The 25,897-nt window shown below is 34.8% G+C and overlaps 1 protein-coding gene and 1 long non-coding RNA gene across 4 annotated transcripts; one reads left to right on the top strand and one right to left on the bottom strand.

Annotated features, from left to right (window-relative positions):
- The first annotated feature begins 3,862 nt into the window (after nt 1–3,862).
- On the top strand, nt 3,863–19,887 carry LOC135619408 (BRAP2 RING ZnF UBP domain-containing protein 1-like). Of its 3 annotated transcripts, none has more exons than XM_065121393.1 (12): nt 3,863–4,188; nt 4,261–4,376; nt 4,456–4,561; nt 4,639–4,753; nt 7,610–7,707; nt 15,438–15,544; nt 15,655–15,904; nt 16,033–16,086; nt 16,258–16,377; nt 16,618–16,682; nt 19,305–19,359; nt 19,456–19,887. In XM_065121393.1, the coding sequence occupies exons 1-12, from the start codon at nt 3,901–3,903 to the stop codon at nt 19,609–19,611; spliced, it is 1,530 nt and encodes a 509-aa protein (XP_064977465.1). In that variant the 5' UTR covers nt 3,863–3,900; the 3' UTR covers nt 19,612–19,887. The 3 variants fall into 3 exon arrangements, with proteins under 3 accessions (XP_064977465.1, XP_064977464.1, XP_064977466.1); XM_065121392.1 differs by having other exon boundaries at nt 16,234–16,377; XM_065121394.1 differs by lacking the exon at nt 16,258–16,377.
- Nucleotides 19,344–21,168, bottom strand: LOC135619409 (uncharacterized). The gene is made up of 3 exons (XR_010489389.1): nt 21,086–21,168; nt 20,807–21,009; nt 19,344–19,567 (listed from the first exon to the last, which is right to left on the bottom strand). It is a non-coding gene; the product is annotated as an uncharacterized LOC135619409 (long non-coding RNA).
- Between the last annotated feature and the right edge of the window lie 4,729 nt (nt 21,169–25,897).

The following is a 25,897-nucleotide window of genomic DNA, read 5'->3' as shown; positions in this document are numbered from 1 at the left end:
CTAACTTGTCCCAACCAAAAAAATCTCCCTTCCACTTATATGGAGCGTTCCTCCGCAACTATTATCTGTGTACACATAAGTTCTTCTGAAGGTTATGGTTTAGTTATTATATCTAATATGTTCTTATAAGTAAAAATGTTCTCAAGATATAATACTTTTATTTCTTAGATCCAATAATAACTAATACCAAGGTTCGCCGTACCGTATCGTACCGGCGTTTCGACCCGGGCTCGGTACCGGTACGGTACGGTATACCGCTCGGTACACCTGGGTGTACCGAGCGGTACACTCACGTGTACCGAGCACTGTACACTGCTACAGTGTTACTGTACACTGCTACAGTGTCGGTACGGTACGGAATGGTTCGCGTACCGCTGGCCTATCGGACCGGTACGTACCGCCCGTACCGAGCGGTACAGTCCGGTACGACAAACCTTGACTAATACCAATATGATTAGATTTGAAATGAAAGATTGATTTTTTTTTTTTTTAAGATGAGTGGCATTTTGACTGTCATAATATAAAATAAGCTTCTCTTGCTTATTTTTTCTCAAGATATAATACTTTTATTTCTTAGATCCAATACTAACTAACATCAATATGATTAGATTTGAAATGAAAGATTAATTTTTTTTTTAAGATGAGTAGCATTTTGACTGTCAATATATTGTTACCCTTAAAAATAGCAAACAACTAAAGGATGATTATCTAAAATCAATATTACTATTTATGTTTATATTTGTGTAGCCAATCAACACAAGTTTTTCTATACCAAAGCAAGAACATAATCTAGAAGAAAATTTATTTAAATATTGTCCAATGTTCTTTATAAAGATTAAAAACAAATCGAGTTACCAAATCATAGGCATGAGGTATCTTATTTTTTTTTCTCACTTGTAAAATAATGTTTAAAACCCAACTTGAAATGACTTAAAAATGGATAATAAATAAGTTTTGTCAATAATTTTTTGAATATATCAGGAGATTACCAAAGTTTATCATTCTTCTCATCATACTCATGTCAAGAATAGGTTTAGCTAGACCTAAGTTTTTCCTAACAAAAGTTTTATTCAAGTTTCCTTTTAAACTATAATTTTCTTAGTATTATGATCAATAATTAATATGTCATCTACATAGAGTAAGGGAGTAATAAATTTATTATCAGAAAAATATCTCACATAAACATAATGAGCAAAATAGCCTTGTCATACTTGTGATATATCACAAAAAAATCAAACATTTTATACCATTATTTGTGATGCCTCCTTGAGACCATACAAATTCATTTTCAACTTGTACACCAAAATTTTCTTGTCTTTAACTTTTAACCTCTCAAGTTATTCCATATATATTTTCTCCTCCAAGATACCATGAAGGAAAACTTTTTTTACATCAAGTTATTCAATCTTTAAATTTAAACTAGTAGCTAACAAAAAATAATTTGGATAGAAGACATCTTGACCATAAGTGAGAATATTTTCTCAAAATCAGTACATTTTTCTAGTGAAATCCTTTCATAGCCAACAATGTCTATGACCTATTATCTTAAAATTTCAATATGAATAATAATTTATTTTTTAATATTCTTTTCTCATTAAATATTTTTATAAAGTCAAATGTATGGTTCTCATGTAAGGATTTCATATCTTCTTATATGATACTCAACTATCTTTCTGCTCATGTAATATAGTCTTTTGTAGCTTTTTGGCTCTCCTTCGTTAGTAAATAAAACATATTCATGAGAAGAATACATTTAAGAAAGTTGATGCTCTTTGATGAATCTTCTTAATTGATGTTTCTATAAATCAAGGTATGTAATACTGTATCGTATCGGTGTTTCGAGATTGGTTCGGTATGATACGATACCCGTGTATCGAACGGTACACCATAGCTTACAGAGCGATTTTCTCTCACTATAGCACTATAACACTGCTACAATAAATATACTATAGCACTATTATAGTGATGTGATGTGATTATTAATTTATTGTAGCACTATAGCACTGCTACAATAAATATACTATAGCATTATTAATTTATTTATTTTCTAATAAGTAATGTGATTTTTAGAAAGTAAGTGTGATTTTTAAAAAGTAAATAATTCAACCTACCTCAATCCAATCAGTTACTTGGGGTAGACATGTGCAATGCACATGAGTTATCCAAGACTTTAAGTGGGCCAATTCAGTTTAGACTAGTACTATGCAACATAGTTTAATTTCTTTTTTCTTATTGGTTTGAGCTTGCTAGTTGATTGAATCATACAAATTTAATTAGTTTAAGCTGATTTAGAGTGATTTCATTCTAATTTGACTGATTTAAACATATTTGATCTAATTAAAATTAATCAAATCTAAATTACATCAGTGTGGGTGATTCTAGATCAATACTATAAGGATTTGAGGTTAGTTTTGTTATATCATAATTGAATTGAGTTTGGTTCAAGCCAATTAAACTATTACAATTAGGGTTCATATTGATTGAGGATTATTGAGAAACTTATGCCTTATATCTTTATAATTTAATGAACTTCAAAATCTTATCTAAAGGTGTTATTTGTAAATGATTATTAATTTTTTTATAATTTTTAAGTTTATGATATTGATATGATTGTTATCATATAATATACTTGACTATACTAACGGTCAATATTGGAAGCACAACATGTCGAAGAAGCTATGTGCTTATCATAATACAGAGCTATCAATGGATATACTCTGATAGATTATACATCAAGCATAGTTCTTTATAATATTTTATTATACTATTTCTTAGATGCATATATGCATGAATGAATATAATGAATGGTTATAATTGACTATGAATTTCTAACAAGAGTAGAATGATTTCTTTTGGGGATTAACGAATTATCAAACATGATGATTTCTTCATCAATTGTTTAGAGGAATATGTCCCCATTTAAACAAGTGAGTGATACCATTTCATCCATTATTAAGAGTGCGATATGAGTTTTATCCCTCAATTGTTGGGAAAAATTTATTCTATAGAGTATGTCTCTTTATTTGTTACTGAAAAAGTGTATAATCAGGTATGATATATATATATATATATATATATATATATATATATATATATATATATATATATATATATATATATATATTTGACCATTATGTATGTCAACAAGATTTTATTTATTGTATAAGAATTATCATTAATTTTTTTATACATTAGTTTCATAACGAATTGATATATTATTATTTTTATATTAAATTATATATTATAAAATATTAAAAATTATTTTATAATTTTTTAAAGATTTTTTAATATATTTTTATCTTATATTTATTTTCAAAATAATGTACTGCTTTACAGTAGACATGAGATTTAGGTGGAAGAGATATATTTTTTTAAGAGATTTAGGTGGAAGATATGATTTTTTAATAAAAATTATTTTAAAAAAAATAAATTTAAAAATAATTTTTATAAAATTATAAAAATATTAATATATATATATATATATTGTTTATAAATCTGAGATGTGACATTTATACCTTACTTCAAGTGCATTCTCTGTTTTAGAACTAATATTTTATTCATTTTTTGAAAAAAAAAATGAAATGGACATTTGTCAAACTTATCTTCGATCCAGATTTATAAGTCATTCAGCCGAGCCGACAATGAGATCTTGTGACCAAATCGGCACTAAGCCAAATTGGCACCCCGGCGTTCCTCGAACATTATATATATATAAAAGAAATCATGTTAACAACATCAATTGATTTCAATCTATTAATAATTAATTTTAACAAAAAAGTAATAAAATAATAATGACATTATGTAGCGCGTGCAGCGCGGGTGACTTGAACATGTCACTAAACCGAGCGGGTAAACTATTTAACGTCCCAAATCGCCGCGAAAGTCACATTTCTATTCGCGATGTTCAGCGTCAGAATCCACTCTCTCGACGCCCCTCACACCGAAGAAGGCTGCAGCCGCAGCACCGCCGCCGTCGCCCCGCTTCACCCGTCACCGGAGCTCCTCGATGACGCCGTCGGGGATCTCCACGAAGAAGCGGGCACCAGCTGGAACCCTAACCCTAACCCTAGAATCCAGCTCCTCCGCGGCATCGTCCATCTCTACCGCAGCCTCTCGCCGCCCTCAACCTCTTCATCGTCGTCCTCCTCCTCCACCAACCCCCAGGCTTCTTCCGAGTCCCTTCTCCCGGTACGTGCTCCCTTCTTCCCTTTCTTCTCGTTCTTTCTCGTCTTACCTTACAAGCTTCGGTCTCTTTCGTAGGCTGTACGTGGCACGCTTCTCCTGATTCTAGCAGTTCCAAGCCGTCTCTCCCCGGAGGATCTCCTTCGCTTTTGTGGCTCCTACGTCGAACGTTCCTCCGCCATCCGGGTCATCAGGTATACAGTAAAAATCAAATCTTTGGATTGAAACGACGAAGAAATCAGGGGATTTGGACTACTTATCACGGCCTTGCAGGAATGATGGGATTGAAGATCGATACAGTGTGCTGGTTGAGTTTGATGATCAGAAAAGTGCTGACGGATTCTATCTTGATGTTAATGGATGGCGTTTCTCCACGGAGGTGAAGTGATATCTAAAGTTTAGCAACTTCTCCAGATCCCTGTTCCCTCTTCTTTATGTATCTTGTTGGAACTGCAGGGAGAAGTTTGTCACATTCTCTTTATAGATTCTGTGGAGTTCACCGAGTCCACAAAGATTGCAGGAACTCCCCCAGTTGGTTCCTCTGAGTTGCCTACATGCCCTGTCTGCATTGGTGAGATTATAGCATGTTGGTATTCAGTTTTTTCAACTTTTTGTTCATAATACTGTTTTCTTTTAACTCATGAATAATTTCTAGGAATGCAATCACATTACACTCTCTCAGAAAGTGTATGTAAATGTGCAATTTCTGCATTGTTGCTTTGAATTGTAGCACTCAATCATTTTTTGGTGCCTTAATCTGGCAAAATATTATGGACATGTATAAGGCCACAGATTATGTTGCTATGGTGTGGTATGTGCCTCCTTATACTGTGCCTCAGCTAGACACGTGCCTGTACAAGTTCCTAGTTATTGAAACAGGCACATCATATAGCATGTGGCGAATGCCCAATGCCAGTTATTTAAAATGTGTACCAGTTAACATTAGCAATTCATATTGAAGAACATAAAAAATGAAATAACCAGACAATCTTCTTTCTTGAAGAAAGTGATATAAAAGAACCTGAGAAAATGGATGTTGATGGATGGTTGTAGGCTGGATTTTGAAGATCAAATAATTAAGATGTAGCTAATTGAGTCAATCATCTTTATAGCAACTTTGGTCTGGTAGGCTTCCATGCCATTCCATTGTGTTGGAATTTGTACTTTGATTGAAGTGGCATTAAGTTTAGAATTTCCCAACCAAACAAAGCAAGATATTGCTGAATTTGAAAAATTGTCCCCGATGGATAAAATTTTAAGACTTCTCTCCCTTGTCTCTCCTACATGCAGTTCTCTATTGTTTATTTTATGTGTGAGTTTTGGGCATTGGTCATTCTCCATCCCTTAGTGAGATCCGATGGTCTTTGGTAAAAGAAGACGAAATCTGCTACTTTTTCTTCATTCTTTGTTCCTTCATGAGGTATTTGTTCACCTCAGTTAAAGATGATCAAACTCAAAGTTGATGAGGCTTTGATTGTAGAGATGAGAAGCTCATAAACCTAGCAGAATTGTAGGGGATGTTCACTTCCAAGTTTTGTTGGTAATGGAATTTTTCAGACAGTTCATAGATTAACTTGCATGTTAAAGATTAAATTGATGACTTAAAAAAGGCAAGATTTCACTTACTATGCATAGAAGGCTCTTGGTTGGATGTAATGCTTGATATCACTGTGTGTCATGGAAATAAATTTATACCTGATAGGCCTTGTTGTAGCGCCAGTAGTACTTAGGTTCAGAATGGTCATGGCCAGAGGCTTATACTAGGTAGGCCTTGTATGCTGATAAGATGAGAAACCTTACCGCTGAAAAGTCTCTTTCTTGATTAATTTCTCACTACTGTATATGTTGTTAGATGTTGTAATAGTTACTTGTAATGTGTAGCAGCATCATAGGTGGCGTTTGTCAAAATACTAACTCCACTGAAGATTGATAAATCTTATGTTCTTATAATCTTCTCATATGTGACTACTAGCTTTATCAGTTTTTATCCATAGAGATCATCTTGATCAGAAAGATAAAATTTCATTTCTTACAAAAATTTGTAAGATTAAGAAATATATGGTTGAAATGTCTATTAATACAGTTGATCTTGCACATCGGTAGCTTCTAGTTTTTTGTTCTGCAATTCTTTGGTGAAACCTTTAAGTATATTAGGCCTTTTTTTTACAATAATAGATTTAATAGAACAGAGCTTTTTAGCAATATAGTAGTACTAATTCTCTTGAATAAAAGTACTTTGTATTATTTTTGGCATCAGTGGTGATATCATTAGTAGCAATTAGCAAAAGATCTTCTTTGCTTCATTTTTGAAGTCAATTCGAGCATAATGCATTAATTGTGGAGGACATCCTTAAAAATTATAGGATTTAGATTAAGTAGGAGTGTATGACTAAAACTGAATATATGAGATGCAATTTTAGTAATACGAGGAATAGATATATGATATAGTTAAGTTGAATGGACAAGAAGTTTCATTAAGTAAAGACTTAGGCATCTTAAATCAATTATTCAACAAGATGGAGAGATTGAAGATGTTATTCATAGAGAAGAAAAACAAAATGATTAAAATGACAAGAGGCATTAGGAGTCTTGTGTGTTCATCGGTTTGAGATTCAAAGAAAAAAATTATAAGATAGTTGTTAGACCAATAATGCTTTATGGACGTGAATGTTGGATAGTTAAGAAAATAACATATAAAAAAAGTTATGTAAAATGTTTGTGTTGTTGAGATGAGAATGTTAAGGTGGGTGGATGAAGTTTTAGGAGTGATTGAAAAAAATATTTTCATTCATGAACAGTTAGGTACCGTCTTGATAGAGGATAAAATAAGAGAATCATTTACAAAGTATGAGCATGTGCTCAAGAGATCTACAAATGTGATTGTTAGAAGAGGTGAAATAATTAACTTAAATATTCTTTAACTTAAATAAACATATGTGATCCAAATAGTTGAGATTTTACAGTTTTGTTGTTGTTGTTCGGGCATAATGGATAGATAAATAACAGAATGAGTTATTCCTTATTTGGTTTCAAATTGTCATCTTGCACTGTATATGTTTACATTGGAATTCCAGTATCAATTCAGATGCCCTTATCAAACCAAAGAGGCAGATAGCTACAATACGATGTAAGATCACAATTAATTTCTAGATGGGCTGCTATTTGAGAGATGGTAATTATTATGCAAACCCTCTTTGATACTGAATTTTTAACACTTATCTGATTCTTGCCTTCCAATGTGCAATAATATCCCCTCAACTATTATAGAGATTGGCAGCCACATTAGCTGTATTGATTCTTTATTAATGTAATACATCCTTTTTGTAATGCTAAGGTAGATACTGCCTAGTGTGTCTAGCTCTTGGTTGTTGTGTCATTCCAACTTATATGTTTCTATTTCTACTCTTTTGCTTATTTGATGATCTAGAGAGATTGGACCAAGACATCAGTGGGATTATTGCAACAACTTGTGACCACTCATTTCAATGCTCATGCATTTCAAAGTGGGTTAATTCTTCTTGCTCTGTAAGTTCTTCCTGGCCACCAAATAATCTATAATTATTATATTTTCAGATGAAAATCTCAGTTATGAATTACTATGACTTTCAACCTTTATTTTCAGCAAAATGCAATTAGGTTGTCTTTTTCTTCTATTTTCTGGTTGTATTGTAGTTACTTATTCATATAAGAAATGCCTACAGGTCATGATATATCCTAGCAAAATATTTGCTAATTTTGTCTTTAGTGGACAGTGTTGTTAGACACTGAGCAGCTTATTTTTTCTGCAATCACTCTTAACTGACCAATCTTGAAAATGACAAACATTTATGTCCTTTCATTGACATACTATATATGGTAGCAACTCATCATAGTGGACAAGGTTATGAATTCCAGTTGAACCAATATGTACCAATTGGTATTTATATGTACAAAGTATTGGTACATATATTGTTCCTTTTTTGTTATTTTTCAATGATACTGGATGTACTAGTTGGTTTGTTGCTTGATATAACGGTGATGTACCAGTCCAATAGGCCACTGAAATCAGTGTCAGACCAACATCTTAAACCTTCATAAGGGAGTCAAGACGTGATAGGACTGTGCATAAATACATGAGCCTGTGTATGTGACATACAAGGGAATGGCATGGTGTAGCATGTGCTGCCCCATCATATGTTGTGCTAGCCCACCGCTGAGAGGGTTTTGTGCCATATCATGAAAACCTGTGCTACAAATATTTGTACAAAGTGCCATTTATTAATGTGGCTTTTGCAGGATTCTTGTAATAATTTTATGTTGTAAAGAGATGCTTCTAGTCTATTTCATTATACACAACATCAAATAGGCCATGCTCAACATTGTTTTTATTATTGATATTGATAGGCACTCGAGTGCTTGTTAGGACTCTAGCTTGGAGAGTCCTAATTGAGAGGGACATTCATGTAAATTGTTAGGACTCTAGCTAGGAGAGTCCTAATTGAGAGGGACATTCTGTTAGGACTCTAGCTAGGAGAGTCCTAATTGAGAGGGGCATTCATGTAGGAGGTGTTTTCTTAGAGAAGAATTAGGAGTTGTAAGGGAATAGGAGTCTTGACTAGGAGTTGGTTAGAAGTAAGAGTCTTAAATATGAGTCATATTAGGAGTTAGGGTTTAGAAGCCCTATAAATAGTCATGTATTCCTTCTCTTTCGATAAGCAATAGATGAATCTTTTCTGCAGCCTTTGAGCAGCAACTTGGAGGGAGGAACCCCTATAGTGTTCCAAGGAGGCCGATCTCCTAAAGAGATCAACCCCAAGTTTAGAATCTGCAAGGGTTCTAACACCTGGTATCAGAGCAGCGTTCTTGGCATCTCGCTGCCCTTCCACTGCCATCCATCAACCCTCCACAACCGCCCAAAGGAATTCCCACAATTGCTTAAAAGATCGTCACCGAATTCCGCCATCATCTCCACCACCACGGATCATCTTTTGATCTCCCCGTGAATTGCAACAGGTTCTGGTTTCCTACCTTACTGCTGTTGCAATTTAGTTATCCTTATTCGAAAATCCAAAAAAAAAAAATTGTTTCTATATTGCTGCATAAACTTTTTGTCACAAAGTTTTTATCTCTACGACGAAAGATACATTGCAGAATTCCAGCCGCATAATACCATCTGTTTGATCTTGCTACTGTGCTTTTTCTATCCAAATTTCTACGAAATTTTTATGACATCTTTGACACTTCATAACAGTGGATTTCCCTTTGGTTTCATCAAAAAATTCTCAATATAAACTACTGATCTTTTATGTCTAATCTGCTGCACTTGAATTGCAGAATTCAAGCCGCATATCACCATCTGTTTGATCTTGCTACTATGCTTTTTCTATCCAAATTTCTACGAAATTTTTATGACATCTTTGACACTTCCTAACAGTGGATTTCCCTTTGGTTTCATCGAAAAATTCTCAATATAAACTACTGATCTTTTATGTCCAATCTGCTGCACTTGAAAATCTATGCTGCAGAAAATTTCAGCTGCATATCGTTTCCTTAACCCATCTATTTGCAATCTTTTTTGAATGAAATTTCTTATACACTTCATAGATCATCTTGCCTTCCATCTAAGATTGATCTATTAAGAAATTCATCTCAAAAAACGATTTTATGTTGCTGCAAATTTTCATCGTAATCCGCTGAAATTTTTCGACAAGAATTCTGCAATTGCAACTTGCACCAATTTCCTTGCTGTTATATTGCCGAAATTTTCTTGATTAAATTAGATATCCTTGCTGTCATATAAACTGTGATTTTGCTATCAATTCCCTCCTCAATTCTCTCAAGTTTTTGGTGGAAATTAAGTTGAGAAACCGTTGTTTCTTCGACGACAATTCTACTCTTACAAGACAGCACATACTTGCTGCAACTTCCACGGATTTCTGTCAAACCTTTGTTATCATCTACCACGGATCCAAAATCTTCATCTACAACCCTAAAACTTTGCCAAACCACACCCTCAAACTGCACCCAAAACAACCACAAAACAAGCCTAAACCGCAGCCTACATCAACCAATCCACCAACCCTTTCAACCATCACTTCTCTCAACCTATACATGCCTTTAACCCAACAACAAAAGTGAGATCTTAACATCATAGATTTGGGGGCATATACTATGGCATATAAGGAGGCAATCAATGCTAAATTCGAAGCCTTGGAGGCGCGAATGGAGGATAAGATTCGGATGCTCTTTACCGAACTCAGATTGGGCCGACCACTAAGCCCGAAGAAATCATATCAAGGAGAGAGCTTTGCCCAATCACACCAAGCCCGAAGAGATGACTTCCAAGGGAGGGGAGGCTATATGACTGACCCCAACTATCCATGCATGAGAGTGGACTTCCCTAGATGGGAAGAAGGAGACCCGATTGGTTGGATCTCGCGCGCGGAGCGATATTTTCGGTACTACAAAACCGCGGATGTATCTATGGTGAAAATTGCAGCTATACATCTTGAAGGGGATGCTATACAGTGGTTTGACTGGTTTGAACATACTTATGGAGTCCTTTCATGGCGACAATTCAAAGATGGACCGTTGATTCGTTTCAGACCAACCGATTACGAGAATATTGACGAACAACTAGCAAAGATCGGACAAACCTCCACCATTCAGGAGTATCAAACCAGGTTTGAAAGGTTATCTAATCAAACTCGTGATTGGTCTAAAAAACAGCTATTGAGGACCTTCATTGAGGGCTTGAAGCAAAACAGCTATTGAGGACCTTCATTGAGGGCTTGAAGCCGGAGATCCGAAGAGAAGTTAAAGCACGACAACCGTATACGCTTATGGCAGCCATCTCTTTCGCACGACATCAAGAGGAGCAATTGAACCATGAAGCTCGGAGGACTAGGGTCGCTCCTCAACCAGTAATATTGAAGCCCTCAGCCCCCCTTACTGTCGACCAAGTCCCTACACCAAAGAGGTTAACAAGAGAAGAGTTTCGGGAGCGATATGCGAAGGGGTTATGTTGGCATTGTGATGAGCCGTGGAGCCGTGAGCATCGCTGTAGTAAAGGGGGACTTCTTATGATTGAACCGATAGAAGAAGAGGTCATTGAACATCCAGAAGAGAGCCTTGAACATGAAGAAGAAGATGCAGAAGAAGAGCCACAACCGATCGAAGTTACGGTACATACACTAGCTGGCTACTCAAACCCGCAAACGATGAAAGTTGGAGGCCTTCTCAAACAACAACCGATCACTGTTCTCATCGACATGGGCAGCACTAATAACTTCCTAAATAGTAAGGTTGCTGTCCATATGAACTTACCTATTGAGAATTGCAGCAGGTTTGTCGCTAAGGTCGCCAACGGACGGATTTTGAAGTGTGATCATAGGTGCCCGCAGGTGAAACTGTTGCTGCAGGACCAAGAGATAATTGCAGATTTCTTCCTTCTCCCTCTTAACAATCATGAGGCCATGCTTAGAATTAAATGGTTGATGACATTAGGTGATGTTTCCTGGAATTTTATGAAACTAATTATGAAATTTTACAGTAAGGAGAAACAGGTGACATTGCATGGGAAACGTGGGGGCGACATAACAACGATTTGTACACAACAAATGGAGAAGGTTTTGCATAAAGCATGCAGCGGCTTTTTGGTACAACTTGAGCAGCAAACTAGGGGAGAGCCAATAGAATTTGAAGATCCAAATCTACTTCCTTTGCTTGCTGAATTTTCAAATATATTTGACAAACCGCACAACCTACCTCTTACCCGTCGGCATGATCATTGTATAATGATTCTTCCAGGCAAATCTTCAGCAAATGCTCAGCCATATTGGTATCCACATCTCCAGAAGGATGAAATAGAAAGGATTATAAAAGAGATGCTTGAAACAGGAGTTATTCGGCCAAGTTGCAACCTCTACTCTTCACCGGTGCTACTTGTACGCAAGAAGGACGAAACATGGCAAATATGCATTGATCATCAAGCTCTCAATGGCATAACCATCAAGAACAAATACCTTATTCCAATAGCAGATGAATTGCTAGTTGAAAGGGAGCACAAATCTTCACAAAGCCGGACCTTCGATCCGGGTATTATCAAATATGAGTGTATGAAGAAGTCATACCGAAAACCGCCTTTCGAACACACAACGACCACTACGAATTTTTACTTTCTTCAACAAAAGGTGAAATATCTTGGGCATATCATATCAGAGGAAGGTGTGACGGTGGACCCCTTCAAAATTGGAGCAATGCAAAACTGGCTGATCCCGAGGAACATAAAATTGCTACATGGCTTTTTGGGTTTAACAGGCTACTACTGCAAGTTCGTGAAAAACTATGGAGAGATTAGTGCACCAGTTACTTCCTTACTAAAAAAAGATGTCTTCCAATGGTCTGAAAGAGCCTCCACTGCCTTCGACAAACTTAAGGCAGCCATGACGACGACGCCGGTGCTAACACTACCAGATTTCAACCGACCCTTCATTATTGAGGCCGACACATCTGGAGTCAGAATTGGAGTCTTTCTCATGCAAGATGGTCGACCACTCGCATACACTAGCAAGGCATTATCTCCCTCCTATCAAAATAAGTCAACATATGATAAGGAGATGCTCGTTATTGTGCGCGCAGCAACGCGGTGGAGACCCTACTTGATTGGTCGACGATTTCAAATTAAAACCGACCATAAAAGCCTCAAGTACTTTTTGGAGCAAAAGATATCATCCTCTGAGCAGCAAAAATGGGTAACAAAACTTCTTGGATTTGATTATGAAATAACTTACAAAAGATGGAAAGAGAATATTGTTGCAGATGCCCTTTCGCAGCTACCTGAGCAAGCTGAATTTTCGGTCGTTTTACTTCCAACCAGCGACTTCCTTGAGGATATTAAGATGGAATGGCAGGAAGATTCGGAGACCAGTAAGATACAAAAAAAAATTAGAGGAAGCACCAAGCTCCGTGGCTCATTACAATCGGGACTCAAAAGAATTATGCTATAAGGGACGCATTGTGCTTGTGACAAATTCTACTTGCATCTTCAAGAGCAGATTTTGGACAAAGTTATTCCATATGCAGGGTACTAAATTAGAAAGGAGTACGACATATCATCCACAAACCAACAGCCAGACGAAAGTTTTAAATAGGTGCTTGGAGACAGCCCAAAGCCACCCACCAAATATGACTACCCAAAGAGAACTCCAGACCCAGCTATGTGCCATTATTGATCGACGGATCGTGACTCGACGACGACCCACTAATGAAGTGCTAATACAGTGGACGAACCTACCAATAGAAGATGCCACTTGGGAGAACTATGACGACTTGAAGATCAAATTCCTAGAATTCACGAATCATCAACCTCGAGGACAAGGCTGATTTGAAGAGGGCGAGTCTGTTAGGACACTAGCTTGGAGAGTCCTAATTGAGAGGGACATTCATGTAAACTGTTAGGACTCTAGCTAGGAGAGTCCTAACAGATCCTAATTGAGAGGGACATTCTGTTAGGACTCTAGCTAGGAGAGTCCTAATTGAGAGGGGCATTCATGTAGGAGGTGTTTTCTTAGAGAAGAATTAGGAGTTGTAAGGGAATATGAGTCTTGACTAGGAGTTGGTTAGAAGTAAGAGTCTTAAATATGAGTCATATTAGGAGTTAGGGTTTAGAAGCCCTATAAATAGTCATGTATTCCTTCTCTTTTGATAAGCAATAGATGAATCTTTTCTGCAGCCTTTGAGCAGCAACTTGGAGGGAGGAACCCCTATAGTGTTCCAAGGAGGCCGATCCCCTAAAGAGATCAACCCCAAGTTTAGAATCTGCAAGGGTTCTAACAGTGCTCACCTAGGAGAGACAAGCTCGAGTGCCACAAAACATGTCAAGAAAGACACCTTTGCTTGTGTCCACCTAGTGCCAACGTAGGCGTAGTGAGCCAACCGATCATGATGAGCCAGACCCAAGCCTGAACTGAGTCTTGATTCAACTTGATCACCTCAAGGTAAAAGTATCTATGATCTTCTTGCCATCCCTCAGGGTGAATGCAGTCAAACACCCTTGTCTTGATCTCATGGCTGTCACTTTTCTTCGTCTGACCATCATAGCCTGGTCATAGCTTGACCGAGTGACTCAATCAAGTAGATTGTGTATCCACATCAAGCGACCCCATCAAGTAGATTGTGTATCCAAGTCAAGCGACCCCATCAATGCTTCACTCTTTGCCTCTTCTGCCGAGCACTGTCCTTCACTGGCCTCTTTGTTTCTTCCGTTGCCCTCTCTGTCTTTCCAGCCTGATAGTTCTCTCCTCCGTCACTCTCTCCATCTCCTCCGCCAGTGCCCTCTCCGTCTCCTTGGTTCTCTATTGTCAGGTCTTCAGCGCTGGCTCTCCACCACCGATATGCCTCTGCCTAGTTGTTAGTCCTTCCTTCCTCTTTTTATATTGATTTAAATTGTTTGAACACCTGTCCTCTTTCTTTGTACTTAAATTAGGGTGTTTTTTAGGATCACATAATACATAATTGGTAAGAAAAGTACATCACTGTTGAACCAATAAAGAGCATTAATAATGGCAAATATGTAGGGCATCTTTGGACAACCAGTCTATATGTTCTGGTCAGCATACAAGATTTGACGGCCTGAATAGAACATGGCAGGGAGAGGTAGAATGTCGCTGAACAGGCAATTCTTACATGGGCGAGCATGTCGGATTCATGTATTATTTAATTTTTATTTTAATTTTTATTCTAATGATTTGTCTTTATGCTATATATATATATATATATATATATATATATATATATATATATATATATATATATATAATTTTTATATCGATGGACGCCTAGCTTAGCTCGGTGAGATGCAGTGTCTGGGACATTTTGTAAACTTGGTGCCTTTTAGCATCTAGACCTTTTCACACGACTGATTTACATATGGATTCTTGTTGATAATAACATATTGTTTTAAAATGTTTCTTGTATTATTTATTATTTGTTGTTTGGGAACAGCTTTCTTGATGGCAACTTAACTGTTTACTTATTCCACTGAAAAAGGGTTCTGTTTTGAGAAGCGGACTATGAATCTGAAAGTTTGTGTTCTATGGTCACCATTTTGCTGTTTTTGTTGCTGAACTTCTCTAAAGTAAAAGCTTGGAACAGACAAGTTGCCAAAAAAATGATTGTGGCTTGTTATTAATTTCTTAATCTTGACACAATGATTTTCTTAGAAGGTTGTGGTTTTTTGGTTGACAACAGACAGTAAATTTATTTGAAAATTTCAGGTGTGCCAATTTTGTCAGAAACATTCTGAAAAACCGACATGCTCAATTTGTGGGACACCACAAAATCTCTGGATCTGTGTGATCTGTGGTTTTGTTGGATGCGGAAGGTATGTCTAATTGCCCTTAAAGGGACAATGTATCTCTGCCTTCAGGTGTCAAATAGTTCGTAGTTTAACAAGGCTTTTTGTTTAACTGATATTTATGTTTGTTATTATAGATACAAAGAAGGTCATGCTATCAGGCACTGGAAAGATACTCAACATTGCTATTCTCTTGATTTGGAAACACAACGGGTTTGGGACTATGTTGGTGATAGATATGTCCATCGACTAAATCAATCTAGAAGTGATGATAAGCTGGCCAAGTTAAAGTCCAATAGCAGATATGTCGGTGAAAACTGCATCAATTGCGAATGCAGTGATGACCTTGGAAGTAGTGGAGCTATATTGAACAGTAAAGTTGATGTGGTGAGGATTTGTAAAATTCACTTCTACATTTCGCCTTGATTGTTATATAAATTATGACATGCAGTAATATCACTTTTCCATTTATAGTATGTCATCAATGTAACTTGTCTTATGTAAATATGCTACAGATTGTGGATGAATACAACCATCTACTTGCAGGTCAACTTGAAAGCCAGAGACAGGTACTCCATCTTTCCAAGTAAAACTCTTTCATGATAAACAATAAACATCTTTCTCTTTAATCACATTGTATAAATTATACAGTTAACTTTACATGCCAACCACCAACCTAAAGTCCTGTTGATTTGTATTTATTGCTTCATTCATAGTATTATGAAACTCTACTTCAAAAGGAAAAAGAAAATAGGGAGAAGTACATTTCTGATGCTGTGGAAAAGGCTGTAAGTTTGAAGCTGCAAGATATCCAACTTAAAATTGGAAATGTTATGAGGGAGAAGAAAGCACTTTCTGATGTAAGCTACTTCTATCATAATTTTGTTCCCCAAGAATATTCCTTTGTTGTTTACAAGACTAATCCACTGCTTTTCTTTTCATTATACTCTGGTGTTGCTTCTTATGTGCTGCTGATTCTTCTGACTTTAAATTTACTAGAATCTTACGAAGAACCATAAAGTTTATGAGCACTAATCTATCCCTTCTCTATTCAATATACTTTGTTGTGCCTTCTAATATTCTGATTCTTCTGCCTTCAGATCAATGAGAATCTTATGAAGAACCAGAATATTTGGCATGAAAAAATCAAGGAAGTTGAAGAAAGGTATGCTTCTTTTCATTTATGTGGATTGAGGTTTTAAACACCTGTAGCATACAAGAATCTTATTGACCGAATACTTGATGATTAATATGCCTTGGTATGCTAATGAGTAAAAACATTAAAAAAATGATTAATATGTCAACTGTTAAATCGATATGCTTAGATGGTATAAATGGTAGCTAATATGATGCTTTGAAATCAACAACAACAATAATAATAAAGTCATTAGTCCCAATTATTTGGCGTCGGCTACATGAATCTTTTGCCACCATTGAGATCCGTAGTAAGGCATATGTTTAGTTAAGTTCAAAGTATTTAAATATTTATTTATAATTTCTATTAAAGTCTTTTATATCTTCTTCTATCTCTCATCGTACCATTAACATTAATTATTTATCTTCTTTTGATTATTGCATTGGAGGTCTCATAACACATGTCCATCTTATTTTAAATGATTTTATCTCATCTTATCCTCTATTTAAGTGATACCAAGTTATTCACGAATAATAACATTTGTTTCCTATCTTTCCTAGTAATTTCACATATCTATCTCAACATTTGCGTTTCGTGAACACTAACTTTTTATATATGTTGTTTCGTAACTGTCTAACACTCAGATCCGTAAAGTATTACTGGTTTCATGATGGTTTTAAAAAATATTTATTTAATCTCAAAGGTATTCGATAATCATACAAGACTCCTGATGGTTCTTGTTATTTTAACCATCATATTTTTACTGTATGAATAATATTTTTATTGATCTCTCTATCTTTTTGAATAATTGATCCAAGGTATTTAAAGATTTTACTTAAAGGAACTTATTGTCCATCTAACTTAACTATATTCTCATGTCTATTTCTAGAATTATTAAAATTATATCTCATATATAAAGTTTTAGCCATACTTAATCTAAAACTTTTAGTTTGTAAGGATTGTCTCCATCTGTCAACTGTTAAATCGATACGCTTAGATGGTATAAATGGTATGGCTAATATGATGCTTTGAAATCAACAACAACAATAATAATAAAGTCATGAGTCCCAATTATTTGGCGTCGAGTACATGAATCTTTTGCCACAATTGAGATCTGTAGTAAGCCATATGTTTAGTTAAGTTCAAAGTATTTAAATATTTATTTATAATTTTTATTAAAGTCTTTTATACCTTTTTCTATCTCTCATCGTATCATTAACATTAATTATTTATATTCTTTTGATTATTGCATTGGAGGTCTCATAACACATGTCCATCTTATCTTAAATGATTTTATCTTATCTTATCCTCTATTTAAGTGATACCAAGTTATTCACGAATAATAACATTTTTTTTCCTATCTTTCCTAGTAACTCTACATATCTATCTCAACATTCGCATTTCGGTAACACTAACTTTTTATATATGTTGTTTCTTAACTGTCCAACACTCAGATCCATAAATTATTATTGGTTTCACAATGGTTTTATAAAATATTTATTTAATCTCAAAGGTATTCAATAATCATACAAGACTCCTGATGGTTCTTATCATTTTAACCATCCTGTTTTTATTGTATGAATAATATCTTTATTGATCTCTCTATCTTTTTTAATAATTGATCCAAGATATTTAAAAATTTTACTTAAAGGAACTTCTTGTCCATCTAACTTAACTATATTCTCATATCTATTTATAGAATTATTAAAATTATATCTCATATATAAAGTTTTAGTCATACTTAATCTAAAACCTTTAGTTTATAAGGATTGTCTCTATAACTCAAGTTTATAATTAATTTCACTTAGTCATTAACTAAGACAATATCATGAGCAAATAATATACACCAGGGAAGTTTATCATGTAACTAGGAAGTTCATACATTATCATATATATACATATTTAAAACTCATCATAATTAATATTTAGGAATCCTATCATAGGCTTTTTTTAAGTCAATAAAAATCATATGCAAATCCTTTTTTTTTTCTCCCTACACATTTTCATATGCTTTTGAAATCATCAAAATTGATATTTAAGTATTGCTTTTTAAAATTTAGTAATTTGACTAGGATATTGATTTAGCTATGGTATTACCTTCTACAGAAGTTAATCGAGGAAAAAAGATACCCCAAATGGTTGGGCATTATGACTTGTTATTGTTGTAATATATTAATTTGACCCCAAAAGCAGGATGACCTGTTCTAAAGAGAGCCATATGTGTTAGCTGAGTGTTTTTTTTTATATATAGATTCGCTTTGATTGCAGCATTTATATCACATTAGTATCAAGGAGTCTTAGCTTTACAATAGTGAAGTATCTATCTCATGGGAGGCATGTAGATTGTATGTCCTATGTACTGCTTACTTCAACTCCATTGATCTTATTTGTGATGATTAGCATCATCTTGAGAAGCTGGGAAACCAGAAATATGTTTGAAAAGATGAATATTACATTATTTAGTGCAGTATTTATAGAGCATTGTTGCAACAATCTATTCATATCAAATATTTCAACCATCTCAGAGCTTATTCTTGGTTACCTTCTTCATTTTGTGTGTGGACATCACAGAATTTCAGTTGTAGTTTTCTTAATGAACTTTATGTTGTATTTTCATAAATTAATTTGCTGTAATTAATGCTTCTCTCTCAGGGAGAGAACAACACTAAAGATAAAGGATGACAAGATCCGTGATCTGGAAGACGAGGTATTTCTTCCTTTCCCTTTTATTTACAGATGAGATTGGCCAGCATATTTACGTACATAAAAAATATTGTTTTTGATAATTCAAATAACTCTGCAGATAAGAGATTTTATGGTTTTCATTGAGGCCCAAAAGACACTTAATGCTGTTGACACAGACAATATCCAAGGGGGTACATTGCTGCCCGTTCCTTTGCCGCAGTCATCTTCAGCTAAAACCAAAAAGTCATCAAAGATCAATAGAAAGAGGAATTAGAAGAAGTTGTCCTAGTTAATCAGCAAATAGTTATTTCATGTTACAACAAAGTCATTAGTACCAAGAATAGAAATCAAAATGTATAGCTCAGGCAATCAATGTATTCTATGAAACTTTGGTGCTGCATGGTCTTTCTCAGTGAGTGAGCAAAAGAATGCAATTGAAGTGCGTCTTTGTTGTATTTTGTTTCTCTACTGGTTTGAATGGTTGATGAACTCAGAGCTTGTGGGCCATTTTATTGTTAGTGAACAAGTCTTAACTATCTTGCGATGGTTAGATTATGGCCAATTAAGATATGTTAGATATTGGGCTCTTGCAAATGCTCAGTATCTACCTCTGATGTTGATCTGAGTTTGCAACTAGTACTTCCAAAGCAGCTGTCTCTATGCATTCTGCAGGAAGAGTTGTAATAGGGAGCAAGTGGCAAAATTACTTATTATGTATCACTTCAAGTCAATAAATTTTCAGTTTATACCCTTTTAAATTTAATAGATGTATTCATCCAAAATCTAAGAACCTACATGTATGCTATTGTGGTTAATCTTTGTTAGTTATTGTAAGGCAAATGATAGCTGAAATTTTAATCTACAAAAGATTGTGCATTTGGTGACTATCATTGAATCTTGCCTTGCCTACTGCAATGACAACAGGAATGATAGCTACACTGCCCTGCCTACATCCAAATTTTCTTTCTTGCAAAAAAATAAAAAGAATAACAAAGGCAGAAAAGAAATGATATCATCGGATGTAGTTAGAAAGTGTGACATCTACTCATTAAGCACATGATGTTTTCAGTTGTTCCTAGGTATCCAAGCTCCGTCATTCCATTAAATTCTGTCCTTGTAATCCATTACTGTTTAATCTTCTAAAGGAACCCGAGAGAGAGAGAGAGAGAGAGAGAGAGAGAGGATTACTTCTTGCTTCTTGTTCTTCAATATGGGATTCCATCAGGGAGAACTACAAAGTTCTAATGCTTGTCATCCATCATTGCTTTAAAATCTGTCCGTTTAATCCATCACTATTTAATCTTCTAAAGCAATCCGCGAGCGAGAGAGAGAGAGAGAGAGAGAGAGAGAGAGAGCACTAACTACTTCTTCCTGAACATGGAATTCCATCCAGGAGAAGAACTACAAAGATTTAATGCCTGCAAGAGATGGTAAATAGGAAAAGGAAAGAAGAGATCGACGAGTAGTACCAGAAGCATCTAAACATGGCGATCAAAAAATGGAGCAGGAAGTTCTCGTCGTCGAGCAATTCGTCGCGGACGAGCCGCTGCAACCTCGGATTCCTCGGCAGCGCCTCGCCGTAATAGAGTATCGTCGTCACCGACGCCGCCGGCCAGCTAACGAACAACCTCAACAGCCTCACCAGAGACTCCACAAGAAACGGTGTCAAAGACTGCATGCACCCAACCACACCACATGAAGCTCTCCATGCACACAATTAAATGAGAGAGAGAGTAGTGCATGCATACCATTTTTTCGACAGGTCTTCAGATTGAGGGATGGGGGATAGAGAAAAGAAGGGGTTTGTGATATTATGGACGTTTGGTTCTCATCATGAAAGGAAACTATCTTTTGATTCAATAGAGATGGGAATGAATTGACACACCATTCCCTTTCACCTGCAACTGTTGGTCTAAAGCTTTATATTCAAACCCACTGGTCTTGTGGCTTGTGTAGTTTAACCTAAAGAAGGAAGCAAATCATATAGGGGAATGACGGCTTTGAGGACATGGGAGTATGGCCAACAGTTGGCGATCGACTCGGGCGTCCATTGTGCTTTTGTTTCTACTTTTAAATACTTCTCTTTCTTCTTTCCTTTATTATTATTATTATTATTATTATTATTATTATTATTATTATTATTATTATTATTATTATTATTGTTATTATTATTATTATTATTATTATTATTATTATTATTATTATTATTATTATCATTATCATTATTATTATTATTATTATTATCATTATTATTATTATTATTATTATTATCATTATTATTATCATTATTATTATTATTATTATTATTATTATTATTATTATTATTATTATTATTATTATTTTTCCCTCTGTTATAAACTTGTTTCAGGGTTTGGATTTTATGAGTGCTTAATGCATTCTTTTCTACTCTTCTTCTTCACTAATCTCATCTCATAAAACACTAATGTTTTTTTAGCTTTATGTTCTAATAGAAATCTTGGACAGAAAAACTTTCATGAACTTATGATTGGATTTGGAGGATGTATATTTTATTGTCCTTAACCCTCACCACAGACCACAGCTGGCTTCAGCAACATGAGACTAAACAAGAGCTTAAATGGACAGTTAATGATCAACAAACCAATATCATAACTCCACAAATTTCCTCTATTATATGTTTTTAGATCACCATAATTAGACCTTTCCAACTCTAATAAGATTTTAAAGACATGACAACATTGTTTCAGAAAACATTGCTATGACCATTCCATTTAAAGATGGACATATTATGGGACTCCAATCCACTCATGTGAGAATAAGATTGGTTCAGTTGACTCTGAGGTTTTAGGTTTGGATCAATCTTCCAAGCTAATTTTTGAGTTGAAGAAGCGAATTTCTAATTTCAGGAAAGAGAGTGTTTGGGTCATCTAATGGATCATTTCTTTAAGCAAATAGCTGTGGCATTATCATCTGTGGATGCACTTCCACTGTATCTTTCCTTTCATCATTTAGGATGATATATGTACCAAAGTTTCATATCTAGTTAGAAGGTTTTGATCATGATTCAGTTCGAATCGGAACCGGATAAAGCCAGGATCGAAACTAAATCGACCCAACGATTCGTTTGTTCCAAATCGAATCGAAACTAGTATTGAGCAATTCGATTCTGGTTCTTAGGTTTGAAAAATCAGAACTAATGGTTCAAGAACTAGAATTGGCGATTCGGTTTGATAATTTTTTATAAAAAAAAAAAAAGACCGTGGTCAAATAGGCTGTTGATCAATTGTTGGGCTCAAATGATCGAGCTCAATGATCGATAGAGGGGCAAACCACTTGTTTGCTTCTTAAATGTCATATAAATGACTAAATTTAAGGGTATTTTGATTATTTTATAATTAATATATAAATTTTAATTAAAGATAGATTTGCTCCTTCTAATAGCTAAATAATAGCTAATTTTGGGCATGTTTTAGGAAAAAAAAAAAAATTCAAAAATCCTATAAATACCCCTTAAATCTTTCAGTCATCTTCTCTGCACCTTTGATTAAGCACTTAATGAAGTTTGAATACTCTTAAGCTCTCTTCTTTATCCGATGATAAGTGGAAGCCACCACTTAAGAAAACCTGATGTCAAGCAATAATCAAACTCTGATTGTGGTAACTTAAGAAAACCAACAAATCAATGTTGATGTCAAGCAAGGGAATATCAATACAATAATCAAACTCAAGTTGGACGTCAAAAAAATTAGAAACACTGATGACTCCTTCTATATCATAACTAGTTAATGTGGTCAAAAATTTAAATTTAAAGAAGGGAGAGGATATGAAATATTCTAAAAGCATATTGAGAATAAACATTTAACACAAAGTTGGTGTGAAGATGAGTCAAACATAAATTTTTGGGTACCCTACTTCTTCCGATTTTTATTTTTCTATCGAAAAAATCATTATTTATCTTATACTTTCGGTGAAAAAGTGGGATTTGTTTACTATTGTTACGAGGCCTTAAATTCCGTTGCATAATGAGTTCCTCGTACTACTCTTACTTGCACTTTACATAATTTTTAAAAAATAAAAAGAGATTTATAAATTTTTGGACACTTATTTTTATTTGTATTGATATTTAGAGTTATTACTAGCAAATACAGTACTATATAACAATCACTTGTCATTCGATGTATAGTGATTTGACCATACAAAAATGAATTATTAATTTTAAAGTTTTCAATGAACAATATATGGTTGATAATATTTATAGAATGATAAATACAATTTTAGAAGAATATTATTTAATTTTTAATATTTTTTCGACTGGATTAAATAATGCAACGATAAATACCGTTTCTATTTAGAATTACAATAAATTTATAAACCAGCTTTTAGCGGTGTCTTTTTTTCATGTTAGATATACTTGTTATGTTTTGAATTTATGTATAAAAAGGGATCTAGACTTGTTATGTTTTGAATTTATATATAAAAAATTTATACTTGTTATTTTGAATTTATGTTTAATTAAATTTGTTGTGATTAAAACCGTTTCGGAGGATGTTAACTTGAAAGCATACGAAAACGTATAGTGGATGTAAAGCAAGTAAGACAGTTTGCAGTTTAAAGTAAATTGCTCAAAATAAAAATGTAAATCAAATTATAGTGGTTCGGTCGTCATGACCTACATCCACTCTACCGATTCCTCTTCCGTCGAGGCCACCGGCATCCACTTTCGATCTTCCTTCAATGGGTGAAGAGCAACCACCCTTATAACTCGATTCTTCTTTTGACAGGTTCAGGAGAGAACCTTTACAACCCCCCTTATTCCTCTCTCAAACTACACTAACACTTGGAGCTTTGAGAGAAGTTCACACACAATTAAGATAGAGTTTTCTTTCCTTTTTGCTCTTAGTTGTGTATAGTTTAACCAGGAATGAGAGGAGTATTTATAGGCCTCAAGTTGATTTAAACTTAGAGCCTAAAAATGTCTCATCCTCGGTTTTTTGGGTCCTGGCGGTACCACCGCATGTAGCACTGACACTGGGCAGTACCATCGCCTACAGCACTGACACTGGGCAGTTCTACCGCCTGACACCCTACCATTGGGTGATACCACCGCCTGATAGTCTCTCGGAGACTATGTTTGGGCGATACCACCGCCTGACATAGTCTTGGAGACTATGCCACGACGGTGCCCCTATTGGGTCAATGTTTGGGCCTTCCACTTGGCCCAACACAACTCAAACTTGGGCCCAATTGGCCCCTAATTGAGTTAGTTTAATTACATTCTAAACTAATTTAATTAGTCTCTAAACTAACTCGATCTAGACATAATTGATTACAAGCGAATCCTTGTTGTCCGGCATGTAATTGGTTCATCCGACGCTTCGTCCGATCCATCAACGTATCGTCCTCTCCTTCGGTGTATTGCCCAATTGACATGTTGTCTTCTCACAGTATTCGATCTTCTTAGCGCAATGTCCGATCTTCTTGTACCGATGCTCGAATTTATGGCCCAAAGCCTTCTGCCGATATGTCGACCGTTCCTTCGGCCCAACATCAAATCTTCTGACATGTTTGCTCCGGCCAACATCTGATTCCTCCTGCTTTAATCAATTTGCCTTTTTTGATCGATGTTAGCCTTGTGTTACTCAAAACTCTCATTAGATCACAAACACATCAATTGATTTCATCATCAAAATCTGAGATTCAACAATCTCCCCCTTTTTGATGATGACAACCAATTGATAGCGGAGTTTAAACAAACTTCTCCTGTCAATATGCCATATTGATAGAACATTGAATTCAAATTGAATTCAAGTCAAAACAAATTTAATCAAGAAATCATTATAAGTCCAAGTAACATAAAATCATGTATAATCAAAATTTTAATTCATCATTCAATGCATGATCATCAACATAATTTCTCCCATTTTGTCATCAACAAAAAGGAGAAGTGCAACTAGCAAGTTTTAGAGATACAAGTTCAAATTATTGCATTATAACTATAATCTCAAGTTTTAAGTAATTTTCTTTCTTCTCTTTTGAGAAATACAATTTTTTTCTTTCTTGGCAAAGCGCAAGCTAGTAAAATTTTACATCATTTTGTCAAAAAATCATAGTATTACATGCATCATTTCAAATCATAAATATTTCAAATCATGAGTATTTCATGCATAATTTCATATCATCACATGAAGAATATAAAAAAAAATTAATTGGGTGATGAGACAAACATTTCATGAATACAATGAATTGTACATAAAAATCATATCATGAAAGATAAAATATCAAAGATCATGAAAGATTAAGTCATGAATACTAAATGACATGATTTATCTTCAGAAATCTTCCTTTTAGTAAATAACAAAAAGAAACATGGGAGTTCAAAAATATGATCTTGATTCATAGAAATATTTCAAGTGTTAATATTGAGAATTCAAGATCATGATATAGATAAAGACATTCCTATAGCAAAAAGGTGTCATGAGAGAACACGTAAACGATCTTGATTCATGTATAATATCTCTTAATTCATTATGAATTATAAAAATTATAATTCTGAAAAATCATGATTCATTTGGATAGTAGAT

This window comes from Musa acuminata, chromosome BXJ2-8 (assembly GCF_036884655.1).
Source record: "Musa acuminata AAA Group cultivar baxijiao chromosome BXJ2-8, Cavendish_Baxijiao_AAA, whole genome shotgun sequence".
Taxonomy (NCBI): domain Eukaryota; kingdom Viridiplantae; phylum Streptophyta; class Magnoliopsida; order Zingiberales; family Musaceae; genus Musa; species Musa acuminata.
This window is presented reverse-complemented; position numbering and strand designations above follow the sequence as displayed.